We start from the raw sequence: 26,409 nt of genomic DNA on the forward strand, positions 1-26,409 counted from the left end.
CCCTTCTACCTTTGTGAGTCACCTCTTCTCCCACCTGGTAAGTCTCTTTTGGACAGAACTCCTGAATTTGGTTTGAGTTCTGTCTTATTTGGGAAATGGCTGGGGAGGTGCCTTTCCCTATCCTGTGTGGGATATCTGCTGTTGGGGAGGGTTATTTTCCTCCTGTTGATCTCAGCTGTGAGGTCTGGATCTTGAGGTTTGGATGAGGGGATTTTTTTCCCCTCATTTGAAGATGGCTATTATTCTTCCTGGTGAGTACATACTTATATTTTCTGTCTGTTTGTGTTTCTTTGGCCTTTGTGTACTCAACATTAAACTAAATCACCTTTCTTGCTGGACAAGCCACTAAAAAAAAAAAAAAAGGGAAAAAAACAATCTCAGTCACCTAGATATATTTAGTTAAATGAGGTCTCAAAGTTCAAAGGCATGCCAAATTTTCTAGGACTCCAGCTAGTAATATATTCAAACATTATAGGGATCATTCAGTTTATTCTTTAAACTAAAAGACCATGGTTATAAAATCATACACTCTAAGTATGCATTTCTCATTGATATCTTGAGGCTAAAAAACAAGTCCATTCAGGACTCAAAGATTGCCTTCCTACAAAACAGAGTCAAAGCTAGCTGAAACTGTTCCTCTCTGGAGCCTCCCCACTCCTTACAATTCCTCTTCTTTATGCTGTAAATGGCTATTCTGGAATACTGAGTATTTAAGTAAAAACACTTGACAACCAGGAGATACAGAAAGAAAATCATTATGAACTTCATGCTGTTTCTTAAAAGCAAAAGATGAAATTCTCATGGAAAGACTTCCTCCCTATACTAAAAGAAAGGGCAACACTCTTTTCTTCAAGGAGAAAAAATTAAGTCCAAGAGAATACTGTACAGACTGGTTAGAGTCACTTCTATCTTTTGGGCCTCCTCACATAATGCAGTCATGTTTTCACAGTTAACTATTCTTTGTCCAACCCAGTATATTGGTAATTGACTTAGGCTGTGTTACCCAAAATTTGGCTCACAACCTTTATAAGGTGGCGTATTTTAAAAATTCTTAAAGTTTAATCTTATCCCATTTTGTCAGAAAAATAATTTGGAACCAACTGTTTTTTATAAACTGGTAAGTATATATACATTATATATATATAAAACATATATTTATGTATATATGTATATATAATATATGTGTGTATATATAATATATGTATGTATAATATATATGTGTGTATATATGATATATGTATATATATAATATATATGTGTGTATATATATGTGTGTGTGTGTATATATATATATATATATATATATATATATATATATTTTTTTTTTTTTTTTTGAGATGGTGTCTTGCTCTGTTGCCCAGGCTGGAGTGTAGTGGTGCGATCTTGGCTCACTGCAACCTCTGCCACCTGGGTTCAAGCAATTCTCCTGCCTCAGCCTCCCAAGTATCTGGGATTACAGGCATGTGCCACCACGTCTGGCTAATTTTTGTATTTTTTGTAGAGATGGGGTTTCATCATGTTGTGAAGGCTGGTCTTGAACTCCTGGCCTCAAGTGATCCAAGGTGTCGACCTCCCAAAGTGCTGGGATTACAGGTGTGAGCCACCGTGCCTGGGCCATGGCTAATTTTTTAAGTTTTATTTTTAATAGAGATGAGGTCTCGCTATGTTGCCCAGGCTGGTCTCAAGTTATTGACCTTACCTGATCCTCCTGCCTTCGCCTCCCAAAATATTAGGATAAGCATGAGCCATTGTGCCTGGCCGAGGGTTCTAGTTTTCTTGCCAGCACTTATTATTCTCTGACTTTTGATTATAGTTCTCCTAGTGGTTGTGAAGTGGTATCTTATGGTTTTCATTTGTATTTTCCCTAATGACTAATGACGTCGATCATCTTTTCATGTGCTTATTGGCCAATTGCATATCTTTTTAGGAGAAATGTTTATTCATATTCTTTGTCCTTTTTTTTTTTGAGACAGAGTCTTTCTCTGTCACCCAGGCTGGAGTGCAGTGGCATGATCTCGACTCACTGCAACCTCTGCATCCTGAGTTCAAGTGATTCTCTTGCCTCAGCCTCCCTAGTAGCTGGGATTATAGGTGCCCATGGCTAAATTTTGTATTTTTAGTAGAGATGGGGTTTCACCATTTTGGCCAGGCTGGTCTTGAATTCCTGACCTCAAGCGATATGCTGGCCTTGGCTTGTCAGAGTGCTGGATTACAGGTGTGAGCCACTGTGCCCGGCCTTTGTCCATTTTTTTTGTTGTTGATATAGAGACAGGGTCTTGCTTTGTTGCCCAGGCTGGTCTTGAACTCCTGGCCTCAAGTGATCCTCTTATCTTGGCCTCCCAAAATGCTGGGATTACAGGCATGAGCCTCTGTGCCTGGCCTTCTTTGTTCTTTTGTTTGTTTTTTGTTGTTGTTTTTTTGAGACGTAGTTTCCCTCTTGTCACCCAGGTTGGAGTGCAATGGTGCGATATCAGCTCACTGCAACCTCCTCCTCCTGGGTTCAAGGGATTCTCCTGCCTCAGCCTCCTAAGTAGCTGGGATTACCAGGTGCATGCCACCACACCTGGTGAATTTTTTGTATTTTTAGTAGACATGCGGTTTCATCATGTTGGTCAGGCTGGTCTCAAACTCCTGACCTCAGGTGATTCGCCTTCCTTGGCCTCCCAAAATGCTGGGATTGCAGCCACTGCTCCTGGCCTGTTCTTTTTTTTTTTTTTTTTTTTTTTTTTTGAGACAGAGTCTTGCTCTGTCACCCAGGCTGGAGTACAATGGCCCGATCTCGGCTCACTGCAACCTCCACCTCCCGGGTTCATGTCATTCTCTCGCCTCAGCCTCCCGAATAGCTGGGACTACAGGTGCCCGCCTCCACGCCTGGCTAGTTTTTTGTATTTTTAGTAGAGACGGGGTTTCACCGTGTTAGCCAGGATGGTCTTGATCTCCTGACCTCGTGATCTGCCCGCCTCGGCCTCCCAAAGTGCTGGGATTACAGGCATGAGCCACCGTGCCTGGCCGTCTGTTCATTTTTAAATTAGGTTATTTGTCTTATTGTTGAGTTGTAAGAATTCTTTACATATCCTGGATACTGGAGTCTTATCAGATATATGATTTGTAAAGGTTTTTTTCCTATTCTGTTATCTTTTCTTCCTATTCTGTTATCTTTTCACTTTCCTATTCTGTTATCTTTTTGAGCCCTTTGAAGTGCAAGTTTTCAATTTTGGTGAAGTCCAATTTATATATTTTTTCTTTGGTGGCTTATTATTTGTGTGTTACATTTAAGAAGGCATTGCCTGGGTACAGGGTATACTGCTCAGGTGATGGGTGCACCGAGGTTTCAGAAATCACCACTAAAGAACTTATTCATGTAACCAAACACCACCTGTTCCCCCAAAACTTAACGGAAATAAAAAAATTGAAGTTAAAAAAAGAAGCCATTGCCTAATTCAAGATTCCAAAGACTTATCTTAGTTTCTAAGAGTTTTATAGTTTTAGCTGTTACATTTCAGTCTTTGATCACTTTGAGTGGATTTTTTGTATACGAGGTAGGGGTCCAACTTCCTTCTTTTGCATGTAGATATCCAGTTGTCCTAGTACCATTTGTTGAAAAGACTATTTTTTTCCCCATTAAATGGTCTTGGCAGTCTCGTTGAAAACCAACTGATGGATGATAAATTTAAGGGTTCATTTCTGGACTCTGAATTCTATTCCATTGATCTATAGGTCTCTCCTTCTGCTAGTACCACAGAATCTTGATTAATTTAAGCTTGTAGTAAGTTTTAAAAATGAGAAGTGTGAATCCTCCAACTTTGTTCTTTTTCAAGACTGTTTGGCTACTATGGGTCCCTTGCATTTCTATATGAATTTTAGGATTCACATGTCAGTTTGTGCAGGAAGCCAGCCAGGATGTTGATGGGGATTGCACTGAATCTCTAGACCAATTTAGGGAGTACTGTCATCCTAACAATACTGTCTTCCAACCCAGGAATACAAATCTTCTTTAATTTCTTTTCTCTTTTTTTGAGATGGCGTCTTACTTTGTCACCCAGGCTGGAGTGCAGTAGCTGGATCTCGGCTCACTGCAACCTCTGCCTCCTAGGCTCAAGCGATCCTCTCACCTCAGCCTCCTGAGTAGCTAGGACCACAGGTGCGTGCCGCCATGCCTGGCTAATTTTTTGTATTTTTGGTAGAGACAAGGCTTTGCCACTTGCCCTGGTTGGTCTCGAACTCCTGAGCTTAGGCTCTCCACCCACCTTGGCCTCCCAAAGTGCTGAGATTATAGGGGTGAGCCACTGTGCCCAGCCTACAACTGATTTTTATATATTGATCTTATGTCTTATAACCTTGTGAATTTCATTGGCTCTAGTAATTATTTGTGGATTCCTTAAGTATTTTCCATATAGAAGATCAGGACACGTGAAACGGATAATTTTGTTTCTGTTCCAATCTGGATGCTGTTTATATTTTTTTCCTGCCTAATTGTCCTGGCTAGACCTCCAGCAGAGCGGTGCAGGCACGCATCCTGGTCTTGTTCCTGCACATGATGTTTTTAAGATATATCCCTTTTGTTGCAGCATGTTAATTGTCATAGCTACATAATATTTAATTATGTGACTATGATGCAGTCTTCCATGAAGAGACTTAGGTTATCTTAAGCTTTGTGCTCTAATAAACATGAGGCTATGAATATTTTTGTATATTTCCTGGAACATATATGTAAACAAGAGATTCCCCATTTGTATATAGTAAGTTGATCCATATCCTCTCTGATTCTGATTTTATTACACTTATTATTATTTTTTTGCCAACCTAGTGCTACCATAGTATATTTTTGTTGTCTTAATTTATATTTCCATTTTTGTGTGTGTGAAAGCAAGTTTATTAGAGAAGTAAAGAAACAAAAGCATGGCTACTCCTAGGCAGAGCAGCCTGTATTTCCAGTATTATTAATGAGATTGAGCACCTTTTCAAATGGTAATTGGCTGTCCTGTTTCTTCTTCTGTGAAATGCATGTATATATCTTTTGTCGGTTTTTATTTTTTATTTTTCATTTTTTGTAGAGATGGGGGGGGGGGGTCTTGCCATGTCGCCCAGGCTGGTCTCGAACTCCTGGACCCATGCAATCCTCCTGCCTTGGCCTCCCAAAGTGCTGGGATTATAGGTGTGAGCCACTGCACCTGGCCCTAGATTTCTTTTAGAACCTGAGGAAAGCTGTGGGCCATATTCCAGAGAAATAGAAATGTGTATCTGTGCATGCACGTACACATACAAACACACGGCATTGCGTGCCTAATTTCATTGAGTCGTAGATTCCATGAGGCCCACTGTGACCATGACTTCCAGATTAAAGCTCCAGTGTCAAAGAACAACTCTTGGCCGGGCGCGATTGCTCACACCTGTAATCCCAGCACTTTGGGAGGCTGAGGCGGGTGGATCACGAGGTCAGGAGATTGAGACCATCCTGGCTAACACGGTGAAACCCTGTCTCTACTGAAAATACAAAAAATTAGCCGGGCGTGGTGGTGGGCGCCTGTAGTCCCAGCTACTCGGGAGGCTGAGGAAGGAGAATGGGGTGAGCCCAGGAGGCGGAGCTTGCAGTGAGCCAAGATCACGCCACTACACTCTAGTCTGGGCGACATTGAGACTCTTGTCTGAAAAACAAAAAAACCCCAAAAAAACCCTCTCATTTCATCATGAGTTATGCGGGGAAATGGGATTTGAAATTTGGACATTTTGCCTTCTGCCAGTTAGAAGCATGTCTGTTCCCTAAATGTAGGTGCCCCCTGCCTCTGTACGTAGATCTCCAGCTCGCTGCTTTATTTTCCAGAGGTTACTGTAGCTCCTTACTTTTAGTCCTCAATAGTGTCATGAAATTTCTTCCATTATTTTTTCTTTTCTGGATTCCAGTTAGCATTTTCCCCCAACTCATGACTTCTGCTGAATAAGAGAAAAGAGCAATATTTAGGTTCATTTCCTATTTATTATTAAAGTGATTTTCACAAATGTTTCATTACATGCATATGGGGGACATGATGGATAAAACAAAACTGAGTATTTGTGGCAACTAAAAGGAAGATGTGGTTATGTTGGTATTTGCCACTCTTGCAGGCAGAGTCATTGCCAAGCGTCTGGACAATACAGTGCCCTCACAGGAGCCAGAAGTGAAGTCTGTGGGCCTCTAGCACAGCACCCTGGTGTCCTGTTCCCCGAGCAATGTGGCCAGGGTCTGCTCGGCATGTTGGAGGTTCTGATCTCAGCAGAATAAGACACCCGGCATCGGTCAGCTCCCTCTTCCTCCTGCTTTCTGCCACCCATCTGCCGAGGGCACTGGCCACTCTCTTACTTGCATCTCTGCAGGGCTGTGCCGGGGCCTCCCCAAGAGCAATGGGGACACTCGGCAAGGGCACTTGAGCCTCTGGCTGTGTCTGCTCACATTGGCACAGTGAGTGCCCTGTCTGCCTGGTAGGGAAGGCAGAAGCTGTCCTTTCTCCGAACGAGTTTTTCGTGCTTGTGAAGGAGGGAGGGAATGTCATTGAAGTCATCCTGGCCCCGGATCCTCCTGTGCTCTCCTCTCCCTGCAGCCTTCTCTCTGTCTCTGGACTCCACCGCCAGGGCTGACCTGGCCCAGTTTCCAGTCTGTAAGCTTCAGATTGATCAACGTTTTAGAGACATTTCCTACCCTGGGATTAGATGGGCTTGAGTTTGATTCCCAAATCCAGGAACTACCAACTCTTTGCCTTGGGCATGTCCTGTGGTCTCCCGGAGCCTTCATTTCCACATCTGAAGAATGGTCTTAACCCCACCATTCAGACAGGGCTGGGAGGATGGGATGTGTGGATATTAGAGGGTTAAGCCCAGAGCCTGGCACCCAGTGGGCACTGAGTGAGCATCGGCTTCCCTGCCCTTCCCTTCTTCCTGTTGGGGCTTGGGGGGTGCAGACAATTCCAGGGGGCTCACTCCGGCTCTGAGTGGCACGGTGCAGCAGGGGACTGGAGAGGCCTTGAGGCCATTGCAGCAGGTGCTGGGAGGGCACACAGGCCATGCCTGTGTTGTCTGGGCTCCAAGGATGCTTTGCCCACACCTGATGTCCTTTCCAAGAGCAAGGCAGGTGGGATCAGGCCAACCCCAGCTCTGCCTGCCCAGGACTTACTCCTGCAAGGGCCAGGGATCTGTGGGTGTCGTGGGGGCAGAGGCAGCCACGGTAAAACAGGAGGAGCTCTCTGCTCTCTCCCCACATCCTCACTCCACCCCTCATTACATCCTCTGCCCTTGGCCTGAATGATGTCGGCTCGGCATGGACACCTTGTGCATCTTTGGTGAAAAGGGACCTCAATGTCAGGTGCAGTTTGCCAGGGTGACCAGACTTCCTGAGCATGGAGCAGGGAGGTGAAAATGGCTGGACTCCCTGGGTGAGAAGGAAGGCTTCTCCCTGCGGGGCATGCACTGTGGCAGGCAAGGTGAGCAGGCTGTCCAGGGCAGCTTGTCTGCTGTCTAGGGCAGAGTGTCTGTCTATCTGCTGTCTGGGGAAGTGTGTCTGTTTGTCTGTCTGCTGTCTGGGGCAGTTTGCTGTCTGCTTTCCGGGGCAGTTTGTCTGTTTGTCTGTCTGCTATCTGGGGCAGTTTGTCTGTCTGTCTGCTGTCCGGGGCAGTTTTTCTGTCTGTCTGCTGTCCGGGGCAATGTGTCTCTTTGTCCTTCTGCTGTCCGGGACAGTGTATCTGTTTGTCTGTCTGCTGTCCAGGGCAGTGTGTCTGTTTGTCTGCTGTCCGGGGCAATGTGTCTGTTTGCCTGTCTGCTGTCTGTGGCAGTGTGTCTGTTTGTCTGTTTGCTGTCCTGGGCAGTTTGTCTGTCTTTCTGTCTGCTGTTTGGGGCAGTTTGTCATCTGTGCAGGGCACCAACTCCCTGTCTTTCTAGGGGCCTGGCACACAGGAGTTGCTCAGTAAATGTTTGCTAAATGACTCAACTTATTTCAGTATCTTATTTTTTCTGCTGGGGGTGGTGGAGGCGCCGGAATAATATTCAACTCCAAAAATGTAAATTAAGCATCGGTATGGCTTAAACAGGCCAGGGGCCTCCTGCCGTGGACAAGCCCGGGGGAGAGGCTTCACTGAGAGGCTGCCTGCGGACGGCGTGTCTCTTGAGAACGAGCGTGCATGAAAGGGGGGGCCATTCAGACAGAAAACTACGCTCGTTAGAGGTGGGGGAAGTGGCTTCTCTCCCAAGTCCTTCAAATTTGGCCTCTTGTGCCTTCCTTGTCTGGGGATGTTTTGGCCCGTGTTTCAGCTCTACTTTATCTGTGTGTCCCAAGCCAATGTGTAGCCGGACAGAAAGCTGCCTGAGGCCTCCACCGTGGGCCCTGCAGCCTGGGCCACCATGGAGGCGGGGGAGGACTGGGCCACAGTGTCCCCATGGGGATCCAGCATTTGGGAAACTGGTCACTGCCTGGCTAGCGTGACCTGTGTGGGGCAGGGGCACTGAGGCTGGGGAGCATAGGCTGATTCTGCTGCTTGAGAGGAGGGAGGTTGGTGTGGCTATGGCTGTGAGGCTCTGGTGCGGGGAAAGATGGGGAGAGGCTCTGGCATGGGGAAGGACTGGGAAAAGGCACAGCCTAATTCTGGGCAGCAGGTGAGGCCACCCGGCTGCAGGCTGCCCTCAGCGGCTATACGAGCCCTTACTCACGGAGGGCCTGGCTGGCTTCGAAACCCTGTTGCAGGTTCCTTCCCTCCCCGTGGTTTGTTTCTGGAAAGTAGAAATAAACTTGGGGGGAATGCCAGGAATGTGGGGCAGAAAGGCCCCCCCACGCCTGGGTCCCACCTGACTCCTGGGAAGCTGTGCGGGAGACACCCCGGTTTTCCATGCCTGTCTTCACAGAGGTCCTTTGGTTCCCTGGCGTGCGATGCTTCATTAGGAGCTGACCCAAGCTCAGAGGAGCCTGGAGACCGGGCAGCTGCCTCCGTCCCGGCCAGATGGCAGTGCAGGGACTCCCAGCAGCCTGCTTGCTTCTTGGCTCCTCTCCCTGGAGCACAGCGTGCGGCGCTGGGGACCTCATCAGCTGCTCAGGCGACAGTAGAGGAGGGGCTATGCCGGCCTCCCCCTCAGACAGCATGGGGGCCTCCTGGACTCTCTGCCCTCAGCTTCCATCTTTTCTTGGGCCTCATTATGTGGATCCGTCCTACCTGGCCCAGTCCTTTTTCCCCGCTTCCCTTTTCTCTACACCTCCATCTTGAACCAGGTGGAATAGCCACCTCACATCAGTCAAGCTGCCATTGGCTTCGACAACACGCCAACTGGAAGAAATGCGCTTTGCTGTCCACGGAGCTCACCTTGGGACCATCCTGCCCTGAGGCCCAGGGTCAGCTCTAGTTTAACGGGGGACCCCCAAGTTCCCCAGTGTGAGACTGATGTGGAGACTCAAGACAGAGCCCAACCCTGGACTTCAAGTCACTCAGACGGTGTGGGAGGCCCAGGGAAGCTGCTGGCGACCTCGCGCTGCTCATGGCCTCTCCCGTGGGCTGGGAGCTACAGAACGGCTTGCGAGGGAAAGCAGGATGAAGGCTGGGCCGCGTCTGCACCTGCCCATCCAACTTTGCCCTGGGCACACTGGACATGGTCTGACCACGGTGGTGAGTCCTGGAACATGAGGGGGAGGAGAGGCGGGCAGTGTATCTGCGGGTATGTGGGTGGCAACTTTCAGAAACCACCCAAAGGAATTGCAGAAAGAGCTCAGAGAGGTTAAGAGCTCTTTCTGTTTTTGGAAAGGATTAAAAAAAAACAAAACCCTGGCCAGGCACAGTGCTCACGCCTGTAATCCCAACACTTTGGGAGGCCAAGGCAGGCGGATCATGAGGTCAGGAGATCGAGACCATCCTGGCTAACACGGTGAAACCCCGTCTCTACTAAAAATACAAAAAAATTAGCCAGGCATGGTGGCAGGCGCCTGTAGTCCCAGCTACTCGGGAGGCTGAGGCAGGAGAATGGCGTGAACCCGGGAGGCGGAACTTGCAGTGAGCCAAGATCACGCCACTGCACTCCAGCCTGGGCCACAGAGCGAGACTCCATCTCAAAAACAAAAAACAAAACAAAAACAAACAAAAACACTTAAGTGTGATGGTTGATTGCATGTCATCTTGGTTGGGTGAAGGGATACCCAGCTAGCTGGGAAAACGTGAGGGTGTTTCCAGAAGAGGTTAGGATGGGAATCGGCAGACTGAGTGAAGACATCCACTCCATCCAATCTGTTGAGGGCCCCAATAGAACAGAAGGGGGAGGAAGGGAGAATCCTCCCTTTGGGAGCTGGGACATCCATCTTCCTCGCTCTCAGGGCTTTGGGTGCTGGGACTCACAGGGTGGCCCCTGGCTTCTCGGGCTTTGGACTCAGACTGAGTTACGGTGTGGCTTCTCCTGGTCTCCCGCTCGCAGACAGCAGATCGTGGGACTTGTTGGCCTCCAGAATCCGTGAGCCAGTTCCCATAATGCAGCCCCTCACACATCTACGTCTGTATCCTCTGGGTTCTGATTCTCTGGAGAACACTCGTGAGAGGCGACACCCCTCCCAGCACCTTCCTCAGGAGCTGTTGCTGCAGGCTCACTCGGGAGGACACTCGCCTCTCATCTTGGGGATGACTGACGGCTCCACAAAGGGAAGGAGGGAGGCCTCTTTCCGGAAACCAGGGCTGGTCTGCGTGGACTGTGACCAGAGGAGGGGCAGTGGCCCCTGGCAGGGCTTGTTAATTGACACTGACCTACCCACCAAGTGCAGAGGCTCCACTCTCTCTCCGACTTGAGTTGGACTTCAGCAGGGAAGGCAGCTGATGGCAGCAGGAGCCATGCCGCAGGGCCCGCTGCAGTGGGCACACGTGACGGCGGGAGTAATTGCTGAGCTCCGGGCCCTCTTTTGGACTGTAGAATATGTGATGACCGGCCTACCTCGTCTCCAAGCCCTGAACCTCCAGGGACCTCACTTGGCTGCCTCCATCTGTGCGGTCCTCAGTGTGCCACAGCCTCTCAAACCGTGTTTGTTTCTCGCCAGCCAGGCTGGGCCCGGGGCTGACCAGGAGGAACCCTAGAGGCAACTTCGAGCCGAAGACCGGAGTTCATTTTAAGATTCTCCCAGGTTCCTTGGGATTTTCAGTATTTGTTAACCTGAAACATACGGACCATTTCCCACGCAGGTCCTGCAGCTCGCAGGCAGATGAAGAGCAGGCAAGGCCTCCTGGACTTCGGCGCGGAGTTCTGCTGGCTCCATCCCAGGCGCTGGCCTTCCGGCTGGGTGGGACACATGTACTCGATCATAGCCCAGACTCTCTTTCTCCGGCATTTCCCTGCTTGCTTCTCTCTCCTGCCACCTTGTGAAGAAGGCACTTGCTTCCCCTTCGCCCTCCACCATGATTGTAAGTTTCCTGAGGCCTCCCAAGCCATGTGGAAATGTGAGTCAATTCAACTGCTTTCCTTTATAGGAAAGGAAAGAGGTTTCCCTGTGAATGGGGGTGGCATGGCGTAGCAAGAGGAGGCTGCACTGGGAGCCTGGCCTCTGACGGCAAGCTCTGCTCTCTCCCTTTTCCTCACTGGCCGCTCTGAGGCTCCTTGTGGTGACACAGCCTGTGCTCCTGTGAGCAAGGCCTTGTTTCCTGCTGACACCTGGGCATAGTACAGACCCCAAGGTCACTGCCACAGGGTCAGAGCCAAGGCCCCTTCTGCAGTTTATTGCTGGGCCCCTGCACCTCCTAGGAACGGGTCCAAGGGGAAGTGTCTTCCACTGAGTATCGTCCAAGGGCAGTGATGTTTCTGGCAAGGGGACTGGGGTGAGGCCAACACTCCAGCAGAGCATCTGAGCCTAGTTCTCGAAGAATTCGTGTTCAGAAGCAAGTCCAAGGCAAGCTGTGCTCTCCCCAGCCCCAAGGGCTGCCGGCCTCACAGAAACAGAAGGGCAAATGCTGGGAGGAGCTGTTTAATCGTTCAGGGAGGCTGATAGCTGCTGGGACTCACTGGGCTCATGCGGGAAGGGATGGGGTCACAATTCATATTTACAGTGACCAAAGGGCATTTTCCTAAAGTACCCACAAATAGAAGTATATATATATATATTTTTTATATTTATATTTATATATATATAGAGAGAGTACTTCATTAAATGTTCTGTCGAAGGAACGCAGAAACCTCTAGTCTCCTCCCCAGCAGCTCTGTTCCGTCCAATCACAGAGCCCTTAGAGCGCAACAGCCTGGAGCCGTGGCCTTGCCTGTGGCTGGAGGAGCTGGCAAAGCGTGGGGCCCGCGGATGCTAGCACAGGCTCGTCGACCTCCCCTAGACGGCGCCTTCGTCCCCTCCTCTCTCCCCGGCCTCCTGTCTCGGGTGACCACGCCTCCCATAGCATAGGCCCCACTTCCCCTCTCTCCTGAAACGCCAGGCCAGGCGGAGGTCCTGCAATCCTGCTACCTGCAGTCGGTCTGCCAGGGCTCAGGAGAGGGCGCTCTTGGTGTCCTGGGGAAGGGAGGCGGAGGGAGGGAGGGAGGCTTCCTGAAGCAGGGTGCTCCCACAGGGGCGGTGGGTCCGAAGGGTGCCTGGGCTCGGTCTCCATGGGCTGGTCGGCTTCCCTGAAGGGCAGTGCCATGGGGTTCCCAAGGCGGCGTGGAGGCCCATGCAGCTCCCACTGTGGAGGGCAGGTGCACCCTCCGTGGACCAGGCCACCCCCAGGCAGGGCCGCTCCCCCCGGTTATTTGTAGGGCCGCAGGAACCGAGACACTTTGGAGCGCAGCAGTTTGATGAAGGACCGTGGGAACATCTCCTTGGATTCCTGGGCTGTGTACTTGAAGTAGTTCTGGGGATGGGCCAGCACGTCGAAGAGGGCCTTGATCAGCTTCTTGTCCTGTAAGATAGAGTGGGTGGGAGGCGGGGAGGCTTGGGGCCTGTAGGGTCTGTGGGGTGTTGCCAGGCTGGGGGGCGGAGAGAGATGGGCTGGCTGGTGGGTTTCAGGACCCCACAGACCTTCTTTTGGTTTTAATAGTATAACTGGTTTTTATTTTTATTTTTTTTTTGAGACACAGTCTTGCTCTGTCACCCAGGCTGGAGTGCAGTGGCGGGATCTTGGGTCACTGCACCTCCGCCTCCCGAGTTCAGGTGATTCTCCTGCCTCAGTCTCCAGAGTAGCTGGGATTATAGGCACCCACCACCACACCTGGCTAATTTTTGTCTTTTCAGTAGAGACGCGGTTTCACCATGTTGGCCAGGTTGGTCTCAGACTCCTGACCTCCGGTGATCCACCCATCTCGGCCTCCCAAAGTTCTGGGATTACAGGCATGAGCCACCGCTCCTGGTCCGTAACTGGTTTTTAAATAGATCATTGGCATTAACTCTTGGGATTCCAATAAGATTTTATTAAAGGCCAGGTGTGGTGGCTCACACCTGTAATCCTAGCACTTTGGGAGGCTGAGGCAGGCAGATCACCTGAGCTCAGGAGTTCGAGACGAGCCTGATCAACATGGGGAAACCCCATCTCTACTAAAAATACAAAATTAGCTGGGCGTGGTGGCATGCGCCTTTAATCCCAGCAACTTGGGAGGCTGAGGCATGAGAACTGCTTGAAACCAGGAGGCGGAGGTTGCAGTGAGCCGAGAGTGTGCCACTGCACTCCATGCTGGGTGACAGAGCGAGACACTGTCTCAAAAAAAAAAAAAAAAAAAAAAGAAAAGATTTTATTAACAAAGGGTTCCGCTGCAAAATGACACAACACAACCAACATTTGCAAACAGACAACACTCAGCCAAGAGCACAGGCTTTGCAGCTGGCAGATCCCAAATCATCACTTCAGGCCTCAAGCCTGGACCTCGGGGACATTGGTTTGCTGCTCTGAATTTCATTCTTCCCTGCACAGAGAGGTCATGATGCCTTTTCCTGGGGCTGCGAGGAAAATGATCCTCACTGGCATGAGCAGAGAACCTGTCCTCAGCGGTGCTCAGTACAGGTTTGCTGTGGGGATCTAGGCAGCAAACGGGGCTGTCCTCCGGAGCAGTCTGGAGGGCAGACGCAGTCCCCGCCCTCTCTGAGCCCCAGTGTCTCGTCTCTCTAGTGGGGCACTGGCTGCCACCCTGGGCAGAAACTATGGAGCAGAGGTGAGGCCTGGCAGAGGTCTGGTTCCTGACAGAGTCCCCAGAGCCTGGCCCAGGGAAGGTGCTCAGCAAATGGCGACCACCACCTGTTGGGGCGTGAGGGCTCCTCGTCCCGTTGACTGTGGCTGCATCTCATCTGCTGTGTCTGGGGTGGACCTGTCCTGGTGCACACTCATCTGTTTGCCTACACACCCACCACACCCCATACCATACACCCACGCACCACACCCCCCCCACACCACACCCACCACACCCCATACCATACACCCACTCACCAAACACCCACCACACACACCACACCCACCACACCCCATACCATACACCCACTCACCACACACGCACCACACACACCACACACCCACCACACCCCATACCACCCACTCACCACACCCCCCCCACACACCACACCCACCACACCCCATACCATACACCCACTCACCACACACCCACCACACCCGACACGATACACCCATTCACCACACACCCACCACACCCCATACCATACACCCACTTACCACACACCCCTACACACACCACACACCCACCACACCCCATACCATACACCCACTCACCACACACCCCTACACACACAACACACCCACCACACCCCATACCATACACCCACTCACCACACACCCCTACACACACCACACACCCACCACATTCCATACCATACACCCACTCACCACACACGCACCACACCCACCACACCCCATACCATACACCCACTCACCAAACACCCACCACACACGCCACACCCACCACACCCCATACCATACACCCACTCACCACACACCTACCACACACGCCACACCCACCACACCTCATACCATACACCCACTCACCACACACCCCTACACACACCACACACCCACCACACCCCCTCACACACACCACACCCACTCACCACACCCCCCACACACACCACACCCACTCACCACACCCCCCACACACACCACACCCACCACACCCCATACCATACACCCACTCACCACACCCCCCACACACACCACACCCACCACACCCCCTCACCACACACACCCCCACACCCCCCTCACCACCCACCCCCCACACCTCTATTCACCACACCCCCCACCCCCACTCACCACACACACCCCCATACACACCACACACCCCCACCTCCATTCACCACACACACCCGATACACACCACACACCCACCACACCCCCTCACCACACCACCCCCACACCTCTATTCACCACACCCCCACCCCACTCACCACACACACCCCCATATACACCACACCCCCACCACACCCCCTCACCACACCCCCCCACCTGTTCACCACACCCCCCACCCCCACTCACCACACACACCCCCATACACACCACACACCCCCACCTCCATTCACCACACACCCCCATACACACCACACACCCCCACCTCCATTCACCACACACACCCCCATACACGCCACACACCCCCACCTCCATTCACCACACACACCCCCACACACACCACACACCCCCACCTCCATTCACCACACACACCCCCATACACACCACACACCCCCACCTCCATTCACCACACACACCCCCATACACGCCACACACCCCCACCTCCATTCACCACACACCCCCATACACACCACACACCCCCATACACGCCACACACCCCCACCTCCATTCACCACACACACCCCCATACACGCCACACACCCCCACCTCCATTCACCACACACACCCCCATACACGCCACACACCCCCACCTCCATTCACCACACACACCCCCATACACGCCACACACCCCCACCTCCATTCACCACACACACCCCCATACACGCCACACACCCCCACCTCCATTCACCACACACACCCCCACACAAACCACATACCCACCACACCCCACCACATACCCCCAACACCTCTATTCACCGCACCCCCACCCCCACTCACCACTCACACCCCCATACACACCACACACCCCCACCTCTATTTACCACACACCCCCCCATACACACCACACACCCTCACCTCTGTTCACCACACACACCCCCATACACACCACACCCCCACACCACACACACCCCTATATACACACCACACACCCACTCAGCACACACTCACCTCTACACACACCACACCCACCACACCCCTACCACTCACTCCCCACCTCTATTCACACCCCCACCCCCACTCACCACACCCCCATACACACCACACCCACACCCCCCCACCACACACACCCACTCACCACACCCCCCACACACCACACCCACCACACCCCCTCACCACACACACCCCCACACCCCCCTCACCACCCACCCCCCCACACCTCTATTCACCACACCCCCCACCCCCACTCACCACACACACCCCCACACACACCACACACCCCCATACACGCCACACACCCCCACTCACCACACACACCCCCATACACACCACACACCCCCACCTCTATTCACCACACACACCCCCACACATGCCACACACCCCCATACACACCACACACCCCCACCCCCACTCACCACACACACCCCCATACACGCCACACACCCCCACCCCCACTCACCACACACACCCCCATACACACCACACACCCACACCTCTATTCACCACACACACCCCCACACACACCACACACCCCCACCTCCATTCACCACACACACCCCCATACACGCCACACACCCCCACGTCTATTCACCACACACCCCCACACACACCACATACCCACCACACCCCCACTCACTACACCCCCCACATACCCACTCAACACACACCCCTACACACCCAGCACACACACCCCTACATACACACCCCTACACACACACTACACACACCCACTCACACACCCCACACTCAAACCCACCACACACCCCTACACACACACCAGTCACCACACACACTGAACACCTCCAAACTCACCACACATGCCTCCACAAACACACCACAAAGCACACTCCCCCACGCTCTCCACACACACGCGTGCCCTGAACTCACCCCCTGGAGACAGACGCTCCTGCCCTCCTCTGTGCTGGGCATGATGCCCGAGCTGGAGGCAGAGTTGACCATGAACCCTGGCAGCTCCTCCCCCGCAACGGGGGCAGGGACTAAATATTCATAGAACAAACCTAAAGTGAGTGCTGGTGGGTGCCAAGAAGGAGGGGCACGCGGGACCTAAGGGGCTGCAAAGGGTGTGCCCAGGTCAGGGGGTCCGGGCAGCCTGCCCAGAGTACGACAGGATGTCCCAGCTGAGGGCGGAAGGATGGGGGAAAGAGGTGGGGGAAAGAAGAATGGGCCGAGAGGCTCTGGTGTGTGTGAGGAGCCGGGAGCCGCTGTGGAGGAGGACGGCCCTCCGGCTGAGGTTTGTGTCCCCAGAGCAGCGTCAGGACGCTTCCAGTTTGGGAGCGATGCTCCCAGGGCGGAGCTGGGGGACAGGGATTGGGGGGAGAGAGCCCAGGACGCATCCCTAGTTTCTGCCCAAGCAGCTTGAGGAGGAAATCAGGAGCCGAGGGCGGCAGCACGTGACTGGCAGACTATGGGGAGACTCAAGTGAATCTTCCCAAACTCGGCAAACCATCCTTTTCTCAGAAGAGGTGACAGCGGGAGCGCTCCAGCCCTGCCCTTGTTCTCCACAACCCGGGGCTCCTGGGCTGACAGTGCTGTTGCCCAGGGCTGAGCTGGGTGAGTCCTGGGTCCCCGGGCCTCTGGCCAGTACCCACCATGTGACACACCAGGCGGCCCTGCCTCTGCAGGCTGGAAGCAGGAAGAGGAGGGAGCCCAGTCCCAGCAGCAGGGGGGCTCCAAGTGACAATGGCACTGGGTAGATCCCACTGATTCTGAGACACCCCCCAGAATACCCTCATTCTACAGATGAGGAGAGTGAGGCTGAGAGCTGGTGAGGAGCATGCCTGAGGCCACATCACCAGGTCCCCACGTCCTCACCAAACTACTTCCCTCAGGCCTTCTGGTCGGGAGGGACAGATGTGCAGGACCCAGTCCCCACCATTAGGGGTCTGGGATCCCCAAGCCTCCTGTTCCTTTCCCATCACCACCCACCCTCCCTTGCTCCTCCAGGGACCAGGGCTGGGGCAGGGGCAGTCCTGGCTCATCACAGGCCCCATCCCAGGGTTACATGGATTCCCTTCCAATAAACTCACTCACTTTCAAAATTCCCTGGTGGTTCTCCGAGGCGTACAGGCGCCCATCGCGCACGATGTCCTCTATGAGTTGCTGATAGTCCTCTGGGCAGCGGGTCAGCAGGGGGAGAGGAAGGCGAGGGGCTTGAGACCCACGTGCTCCCCTTTCACCTCCAGCCTCTGCCCTCCCTCCCGTGCTCCAGCCACGGGCTCTGGGCTATGGCTGGCTGCAGCTCTGCCTCTGTGCCTTTGAACCTGGGGCTCCCTCCACCTGTATTGTCCTCCTCGGGGTTTTGCTAAGAACCCCCTATTTAGCCCTCAAAACCCTGCTTGGGCAGCACCTCAGCTGAAGCCTGCAGATGCCACTAACCGCTGTCTTGCCTGTACCACCCGGTACCATCCTCGGCCTGTCTGGCTCTGGCCCCTGACAGTGTTCGTTCTGCTTCCAGGTCTGTACCTGCCAGGTCGCAGCTCCCTGAGGGCGGGGATGTGCAACTCATCTCTGTGTCTCCAGGGCCCCGCCTGAGCCATGCACAGTGGGCCGTGACGACAGTGGGTCTTACCATCGTAGGTGACATAGGGCACTTGGAAGCCTTTGCCGCTGTTGCCTTCGTTGGATTTGAACTGGATCCAGAGCTTCCGGGAGCGGGAGGTGAAGGCGATGGGCCTCTCGTAGGTCTGGCAGGTCTCATAGGTGGTGATGGACGTGGGCGAGGCTGCGGGTGAAGCATCATTGCTGAGCCACCCCAGGTAGGCAGCTCCTACTGCCCTAGGCCGCTCGCCTCCCTTCCAGTCCGCCACCCAGCACCTGCACTGAACACCTGGTCCCCCAAACACAACAGCTTAGTCTTTGTGCTTGTTCCCTCTGCCTCCGAGGCCCTTCCCTACCCTCAACCCTGGTTCCTACTCGTCCTTCTGAGACCCATCTCTGTGTCCCCTCTTCCAGGAAGCCTCCCTGACTGCCCTCCCCCCATCCCCTCCCAAGATCCTGCTCTGCTCTGTCAGTGGGTCTCCATCTCCCTCCAACCAACTGCTCCTCGATGACAGGGCTCAGGCCTGCACTTGGCACAAGGCCAGGGCGGGAGTGGAAGCTGGGGGAGGATGTGGGAGATGAACTGGCACTGACTGCTGGGACCAGAGGCACAGACTTGGGAAGTCCCTTCTCCCCGAGAGCAAATGCACCAGCAAGGCCCACTGAACCCTGATCTCCCGAGGAGGAAATCAGGAGCCGAGTGCGGCAGCGTGGGCACAGCATGTGACCGGCAGGTGAATCTTCCCAAACTCTGCAAACCATCCTTTTCTCAGACGCGGTGACAGTGGGAGCACCCCAGCCCTGCCCAGCGTCTCCCCGCTTAAGTGCTCCTCGGCAAGGCCTCACGGCTCCCTGGGGGCCTTCCCGAGGAGCCCCTCATGGGGGACAGGCTGGGCTTCACTTGAGCTCAGCCTTGTGGTAGGGGACAGAAGGAGGGGATGCTGCGGGCAGGGGAGCGGGTGAGGGGAACGGGCGGGGAAGATGGTCCCGGGCTGGTCCCTTGCCCGTCTGCACACTACGGCTTTTGGCTGCTCAGCTGCGTCAGCCTTGCTGACATCTGTCTACTCATTAGCTATGCTGAGCAACTCCTGCCCAGGATAACACAGTTCCGGCGGAGCAGCCCCGGAGCAGACCTCAGGCCCCTCCCCACACCCTCCTCTGGCTGGTCTGTGTGGTCGCTGGGTACCCAGAGATGTTCTCTGGCCAGTGTCTGTGGGTATCTGGGTTCCTGCTCTTCCTTCTCGAACACTCAGACATGGAGCTCGCTCACATGGGCACCCATAGCCCGACAGCAGGGAGGTCCCCTGGACAGGTGCGCTGCAGGGATTTGGCTGGTGCTGGGGGAGCTCAGGGGCCTCCCAGGCATTCCTGCTGCTGTGGCCAGCTGGGCACACAGCGGTCACACCCACTGCTGAGTCCAGTCCTCTCTCATGCCATTCCATCCTTTACTCCCTGAAGTCTCAAGAGGAGCCCTGATGGGGGCGGATGGGCCAGGAGTCCAGGGCTCACAGAGGGGTGGGGAGGGCTCTCTGAGCTGGTATCTTGTGTGGTGCATGGGACGGCCGTGTGGTCCCCCAAACCTCAGCGGGCGGGAGGAGACCCGTGGAGCTGGAGCCTGAGGTCTCGCCCTGAGCGGTGCGGCAGAAAGCGGTGGGAAGGGGCCCTGCGGCTGGTCCCGCCACTGGGATGAGGGCCGGGCTCGTGGCTGGAGTTGAGACCAGGCCTGACCGTGTCCCAGCATCCACTCTCGGGATACCCTAAGCTCTCCAGATCTTTCCATAGGACTCTGTAAAGCCAGCTCTTAGACCCAAGTGGGTTTCAACCCTGCCTCCCAGGTAGACTCTGAGGGGCTGGTCCCCTGAGCCCCAGGGACCTCCTCTCTGCCCTGTGAAGGCAGCGATCCTGCCTGGTGGAACAGCAGCGGGACGGGGGTGCACACGCGGCTGAGGCTGCCTCTGGTCCCCTTGGCCCCCAACGTACCGCTCTTCCTCATGACCAGAACATCGCCGCACTCATCCTCGATGGGAAGGAAGATCTCAGGGACCACGATGAGGATCCTGCGCTTTGGGGGAGGCGCGATGTGCCAGACGCATTCAGCGTTGGCTGGGTAGTCGCCAGGGTAGTTGGGGGACTCGATGTAGCCAGTGTAGTCACCAAGCTCGCCGCCGCAGTGCTGGTCTGTGGACACAGTGGCCCGAGGGCCTCATCAGGCTCCACTGGGCGGGGGCCCTGGCCGGCCAGGCCTCTGACCACCTGGGAGGCCTAGGGCAGGGCTGGAAGCTGCTCTTGTCCCCTCCCACACCAGCCCTCGGACCCTGAGCCCATCCTCTTTGGGGACCCTGCCTGGGCTGCCCCCAGACCAGGAGGGCAGGTCCCCTGTTCACGCCTGTGGTTCCCTGAGGTCCAGCCTGGGGGCTTCTTCTTACTGGGCTGCCATGCCTGCAGGCTCACCCTATTTCTGTGTGGCTGGGCCTTGTCAGGGGCACTGAGAGGGCCTGGAGCCCTGCCCTCTCTGGCGGCCCCATCAGTGCCCCTGTAGGTTGTCAGCTCCCCCAGCAGACCCAGAAACTAGAGCAGGGTCTGGCCTAGGGCAGAGGCTTGGGCTGTGTTGGGTGAGCAGTGGGAACTGATGAACAATGGGCACCATTGTGGGCCCTGTAGAGTGGGCCAAGCCAGGGCTGCCCCTTTGGTGCCACAGGCCTCTAGATGGATGCAATGCACCCTAGAGCAGACGGGACAGATCAGGAGGAGTCCAGTGTCCTCGTGGAGCTCGTGTGAGATCAGGTCTCCTCCCACCCCCACAACCTGCCCAGCCCCTCCCACGTTCCCAGCTTCCCGCGGTGGAGCAGCAGCACCCACTTTTGCAGTGTGTGATGTTGGTGGAGCCATCGAAGTCTGTGCTGGTGTTGCCCGGACAGGTGATGCAGTGGTTCTGGCCAAACTCGGGCTGGTAGGTGCCCACAGGGCAGCGGATGCAGCGGTGGGTGGTGGTGTTGTAGTGGTGGCCGGGGGAGCAGTGCACTGCCGGGGGACACAAGGCAGTGTGGTGGGTGTGGAGGGGTGCAGGGAAAGGGCAGCGCTAGGGAGCTGTCCCCAGGACCTCTCATGCCCTCAAGGTCTGTTTTGGCGCAGAGTTCAAGGCTCTTCCCCACCGCCCCATGACCTCCCACCACCCTCGTTCTGCCATGGCCAGGAAGAGCCCTTGGCGTGGGGGTCACATGGCAGATTGATGTGATGTTGCCTCCAGCAAAACAGGGACCACAGAGGCCACTTTGATGGGAGCAATTTTCAGGGAGAGTGGGGGCGATGATGTGACCGGAGGCGTGCAAGGGGAGACAGGGAGGAGGGGATGTGGAGCCAGCGAGGCCAAACCCTCTTTCTACAAGGTTGCTGGGGCAGGAGAGACAGGTGGCCAGAGTCTGAGGGGTGGCTGGGTGGGGGGCTAGAGGTGGGCAATTCTTTTTTTTTTTTTGAGATGGAGCTCGCTCTGTCACCCAGGCTGGAGTGCAATGGCGCCATCTTGGCTCACTGCAACTGCCGCCTCCTGGGTTCAAGCGATTCTCCCCTCCCAGTCTCCTGAGTAGCTGGGATTACAGGTGCACATCACCACGTCCAGCTAATTATTTTTGTATTTTTTTAAAGTAGAGATGGGGTTTCGCCATGTTGGCCAGGCTGGCCTCAAACTTCTGACCTCAGGTGATCCACCAGCTTTGGCCTCCCAAAGTGCTGGGATTATAGGTGTGAGCCACCGCACCTGGCTTCAGTTCTTTTTTTAAATGGGCAAATTCGGAACAGTTTGTGTGTGCAGGGGAGTATCTGGTGATGTGGCTGGCTCCAGGGGGCTGAGGGCCAGGCCACCTGGACAGACACTGAGAGGGAGCGCGGTGGGGAAGCACGGTCAGCAGCTGAGAATGGGGAGGATTTCGGGGAGTTGGTGAGTGAGGGAAGACAGGATGCAGACCTGGGTGGGACCAGATGCCCTGAACAGACAGCAGTTGAGGTGATGCCCTGATCCTGCTCCTGCCCCCACACTCCTGCCCCCTCCTCACCCTCCCAACCTCCCTTCTAGATGCTGCTCAAGGCCTCCTGTCCCCAGAGCCCTCCCCAGTGCTCCGAGGAGCCGCTGCTCCCCCTGGAGCTCAGAAAGCTCTCAGCTATAAGGTGTCCCTGTCCTAATGCGGGGCACAGTGGGTCACCCACGCCCACGCCTGACAGCTCCAGGCTCCTCCTCTGAGCTGGGAGGTTTGCCACCTGGAGGAGATGAAAGGGGTTCGGGGAAGCCTCTCGGAGCAGCGCAGCCCTGCCTCTCGGGGTGGGTGGGCGTGTTGAGGGGGCATGCTTACCTTTAGCCTCGCAGTCCTGGAAGGAGGTGGTGCCTTCATGTTTGGTGAGCAAACCCCCTCCACAGGGGAAGCAGCCGGTGCGCCCGGGCTCAGGCTGGTATGTGCCTACGGGGCAGGCCTGGCAGGGCTTGAAGCCGTCAGCTGAGAAGAAGCCTGGAGAACACTGGCCTGGAAGTCAGAGGTCACAGCTCAGGTGGGCAGGAGGGCACCGCAGGGCCCAGGCTGTGGGTGGTCTCAGGCCCTGCTGTTGGCCCTTGCCCGGCCCTGGAAAAGGTACCGGGCACCCGAGGCCAGGGGTGGGGACGGGGTGGGGAGAACGCAGCAGCTGGGGTGCGGGAGGCTGGGCCCTGGTCCGGATGCTGCCAGCGGTTCATGTGCTGCCTTGGTCAAGCCTGGCTTTCCTTCTCCCACCAGCAAGAAGGCCTGGGGGTTGGAGAGCAAGAGGCCTTGCTGCTGAGCTGGGAAGGGGACCCATGGGTGGAGGGGCAGGTCACGTGTTTCAGAGGGGCTCTCCCCGGGGGGCAGGCTGCACCGGGGTCTTTGCAGAAGGAGCACCTGCTCAGCTTCAGGGTGACGCTGCCTGGTCTACCAGCAGGGCCAGGCCAGAGCAGAGGGAGGCAGGTCTGGGGAGGGTTTCTGAGGTACTCAAGGGTACCCCTGGGACAAAGGGAGGGGACCACAGGAAAGCCAATTTCAGCTCCACATAAAGAATGTTCTAGCATTCCAGCTGAATCAGGATGCAGACAGTATTCTGGCATTGAGTGAGGGGAGGGTTTAGCATCCTCTCAGCCCAGACCCTGGGATTCTCAGCTTCTACCCAAACATGGAATCTCCTACCAGTGGCCACTCCCCCAGGGGTGGAGACCACACTCCTGGAGCGGGCAGTGGGCCAGAGAGCAGCCAGCAGCCTGCGCGGACTCAGGGCTGGGCTCTGAGCCCTTCTGTCACCGGCAGAAAGCTGGAGGTCTCCAGTATCCTGGGACCCCACTCCCCCACCCTCACAGGCACTGTGCTTCTCAGGGTGCTGAGAACCTTCCCTGCGGATTCTCTTGGGTGAAACTCACAGTGGCCTGGGAAGAAAGGCTCATGGGGAGACTGAGCTAGCTTCACAGATGGAGTTAAGTGGGGAGAGGGAGGTAAATGCAAAAGCTCTTTGCAAACCTAACTGCATTTGGTAAATTGGAAAAGGGCTTTCTAAACCATCTGTGGGGCACATCATAAAGTTCTTTGTGTGGAGCAAAGTTCTTGCTCAAGTATAAGATACACTCTGCAAAGTGTTCCAGTCGTAATGGAATGTTCCATAAAATGTAAGCTGTCTGGTCCACCATAAGGCACTTATGTATCTCCCTTAGAAACCGTAAGTTGCACACTGTGAAGTCCTTTCCAAGGGGCACAATGCAATTCTGAGAGCACACTGAGTGCAGTGCAGCGCTCAGCACTGTAGTGCAGGCCGGGACTGCCGACGCTTTGGGATCTGTCATGCACTTTGTAAGTGGTGACTGCACAGACATCGTGAAGGGTTTTGGAAAGGACAAGGAACTTCAGAAAATACCACACTCTCTGGCCACATCAGGCACCTGGGCCTTCGACAGGAGGGCCTCATCAGAGACAGGAGGAGCTCCCGCCCACCCCCCACCCCCACCCCCACCTCTACCTCTCCTTCTAGGGTAGGCCTGCACTCGCCTCCACATTCTGACACGTTGCGGGCACCAGCCAGACCAAGCCCGTCGCTGCTGGGGCACGGTGTGCAACTGAGCTGGCCTTCCGTATCCTGGTATGTTCCTGGTATACATGGCACACACTGGCCGAGCTCACCGCCGAAGTGGGTGCCAGGCCCACACGCAACTGCAGAGGCAAAGTTGAGGGGCTGCTGGAGGCAGAGGTGGGGAGGCCGGGGGTGTCTCCTGTGTGCTGAAGCCCAGGCTCTCCTGATAGACACAGTCCTGGTTCCCTAGGGCCCCAAGGACACAGACGGGCCCCAGACCTATCCCAGAAGAGCCTGGGGCAGGACCCAGGGGGCAGCCATCTGTGAGGACCATGAAGCCTGGCCCCTCTGGCTGCTGCACCTCAGAGTCCTCTGCGGACCCCTCCATCTCCACCTGCTTACAAAAGCCTGTGGTCCCCCCTTCCCCCATACGTCTGTCCTCTGTCTGCTCCACACCCTGCCCTCCAGCTTTAGCAGACTGCCTCCTGGATGTCGCCACTTGGATATGCTACAGCCATTTCACCCTAAAGCTCCCCTGTCCTTCCTGAGTGGAGGAGTTAGGGGCAGTGGGGAGGGACTGGGGCTCAAATAGGCAAGGGCAGGAGGGCCTGGCGGGGGAGGTGGGAGGGGCGCAGTGAGGAGATGATGGGCTGAAGCCAGCGCAGTCTGGTTGGCTACACTGAACAAATATGTCAACTGATGAGTAAGTAAGGAAACTGAGTAAATCAGTAAATTCAGGAGAAAGGGAGCTGAGTTTCTCAGTGCTGGAGAAGATGCTTACAAACGTGGAAACGGGGAGTGAGGGTTAGAAAGGACCCTGAGGTGTGGAACGGGAGGCATTGGCATGAACTCCTGGTTTTAGAACCCCCCCACCCATAGATTCCCATGCCTATGTGTGCACGTGTATACACACCTATGCTTTCCAATTCTGTCCGATGAGAGGGCCTAGAGGCAGTGGTACTCCAGGAGCAATGAATATCCCAGATTTTGGTTTCTACCCATCATCCTCCTCTCAAAGGAACCAGGGGTCCTTGGGGATTTGGCTGATGCCAGGGGATGGAGAGTGTCAATTGGATCTGAAGGGGAGGCTCACAGCGTGTGTGTGGCAGGTCAGAAAGACCCAAGAGCCAGCTTGGTGGGGCACCCCTGGCTACCCTAGGGACACAGTGAGTGCTGAACATCAGGAATGGATCACACGCAATGAGTAAGGGGAATCTGAGTCTACAGGGATGCAGACCCAGAGGTAAACGGCATGGCCACCCGCTTTCCTACAGGAGAACGTGACTAGTGAGCGTGGAACGTGGAACAAATGGTGGAGGTGGCTGACATGGCGGGAGCTGTGCAGAAGTTTGATGAGGAGGAGAATATTGGTCCAAACTCAGAATGTCCCCGGAAAACACTCATCAATCACAGAGGGAAAACGAGTGAAAGTGAAGCCACTGGCGGGCAGGGGGTGTCCTGTGGTGGGCTGGGGGTGTCCTGTGATGGGCTGGGGGTATCCTGTGGCGGGCTGGGGGTATCCTGTGGCGGGCTGGGGGTATCCTGTGGCGGGCTGGGGGTATCCTGTGGCGGGCTGGGGGTATCCTGTGGTGGGCTGGGGGTGTCCTGTGGTGGGCTGGGGGTGTCCTGTGGC

The 26,409-nt window shown here is 54.8% G+C and overlaps 1 protein-coding gene and 1 long non-coding RNA gene across 3 annotated transcripts in view; one reads left to right on the forward strand and one right to left on the reverse strand.

Moving 5' to 3' along the window:
• Positions 1-5,954: 5,954 nt before the first annotated feature.
• Positions 5,955-26,409, reverse strand: part of SCUBE1 (signal peptide, CUB domain and EGF like domain containing 1) — a 147,508-nt gene continuing 127,053 nt past the window's right edge. For both annotated transcript variants that reach the window (XM_054470024.2, XM_063662988.1), the window contains 7 exons: positions 24,755-24,916; positions 23,072-23,239; positions 21,588-21,749; positions 20,709-20,906; positions 18,760-18,912; positions 18,222-18,301; positions 5,955-12,854 (listed from right to left, as the gene is read on the reverse strand). In XM_054470024.2, coding sequence (XP_054325999.2) covers positions 12,702-12,854; positions 18,222-18,301; positions 18,760-18,912; positions 20,709-20,906; positions 21,588-21,749; positions 23,072-23,239; positions 24,755-24,916 — 1,076 coding nt within the window. In that variant the 3' untranslated portion in view covers positions 5,955-12,701. The remainder of the gene's footprint in view (positions 12,855-18,221; positions 18,302-18,759; positions 18,913-20,708; positions 20,907-21,587; positions 21,750-23,071; positions 23,240-24,754; positions 24,917-26,409) is intronic.
• On the forward strand, positions 21,556-26,218 carry LOC129023369 (uncharacterized). Its single transcript, XR_008496785.2, has 4 exons — positions 21,556-21,678; positions 23,137-23,264; positions 24,738-24,845; positions 26,051-26,218. It is a non-coding gene; the product is annotated as an uncharacterized LOC129023369 (long non-coding RNA).

The sequence above is a fragment of the Pongo pygmaeus genome, chromosome 23 (assembly GCF_028885625.2).
Source record: "Pongo pygmaeus isolate AG05252 chromosome 23, NHGRI_mPonPyg2-v2.0_pri, whole genome shotgun sequence".
NCBI lineage: Eukaryota > Metazoa > Chordata > Mammalia > Primates > Hominidae > Pongo > Pongo pygmaeus.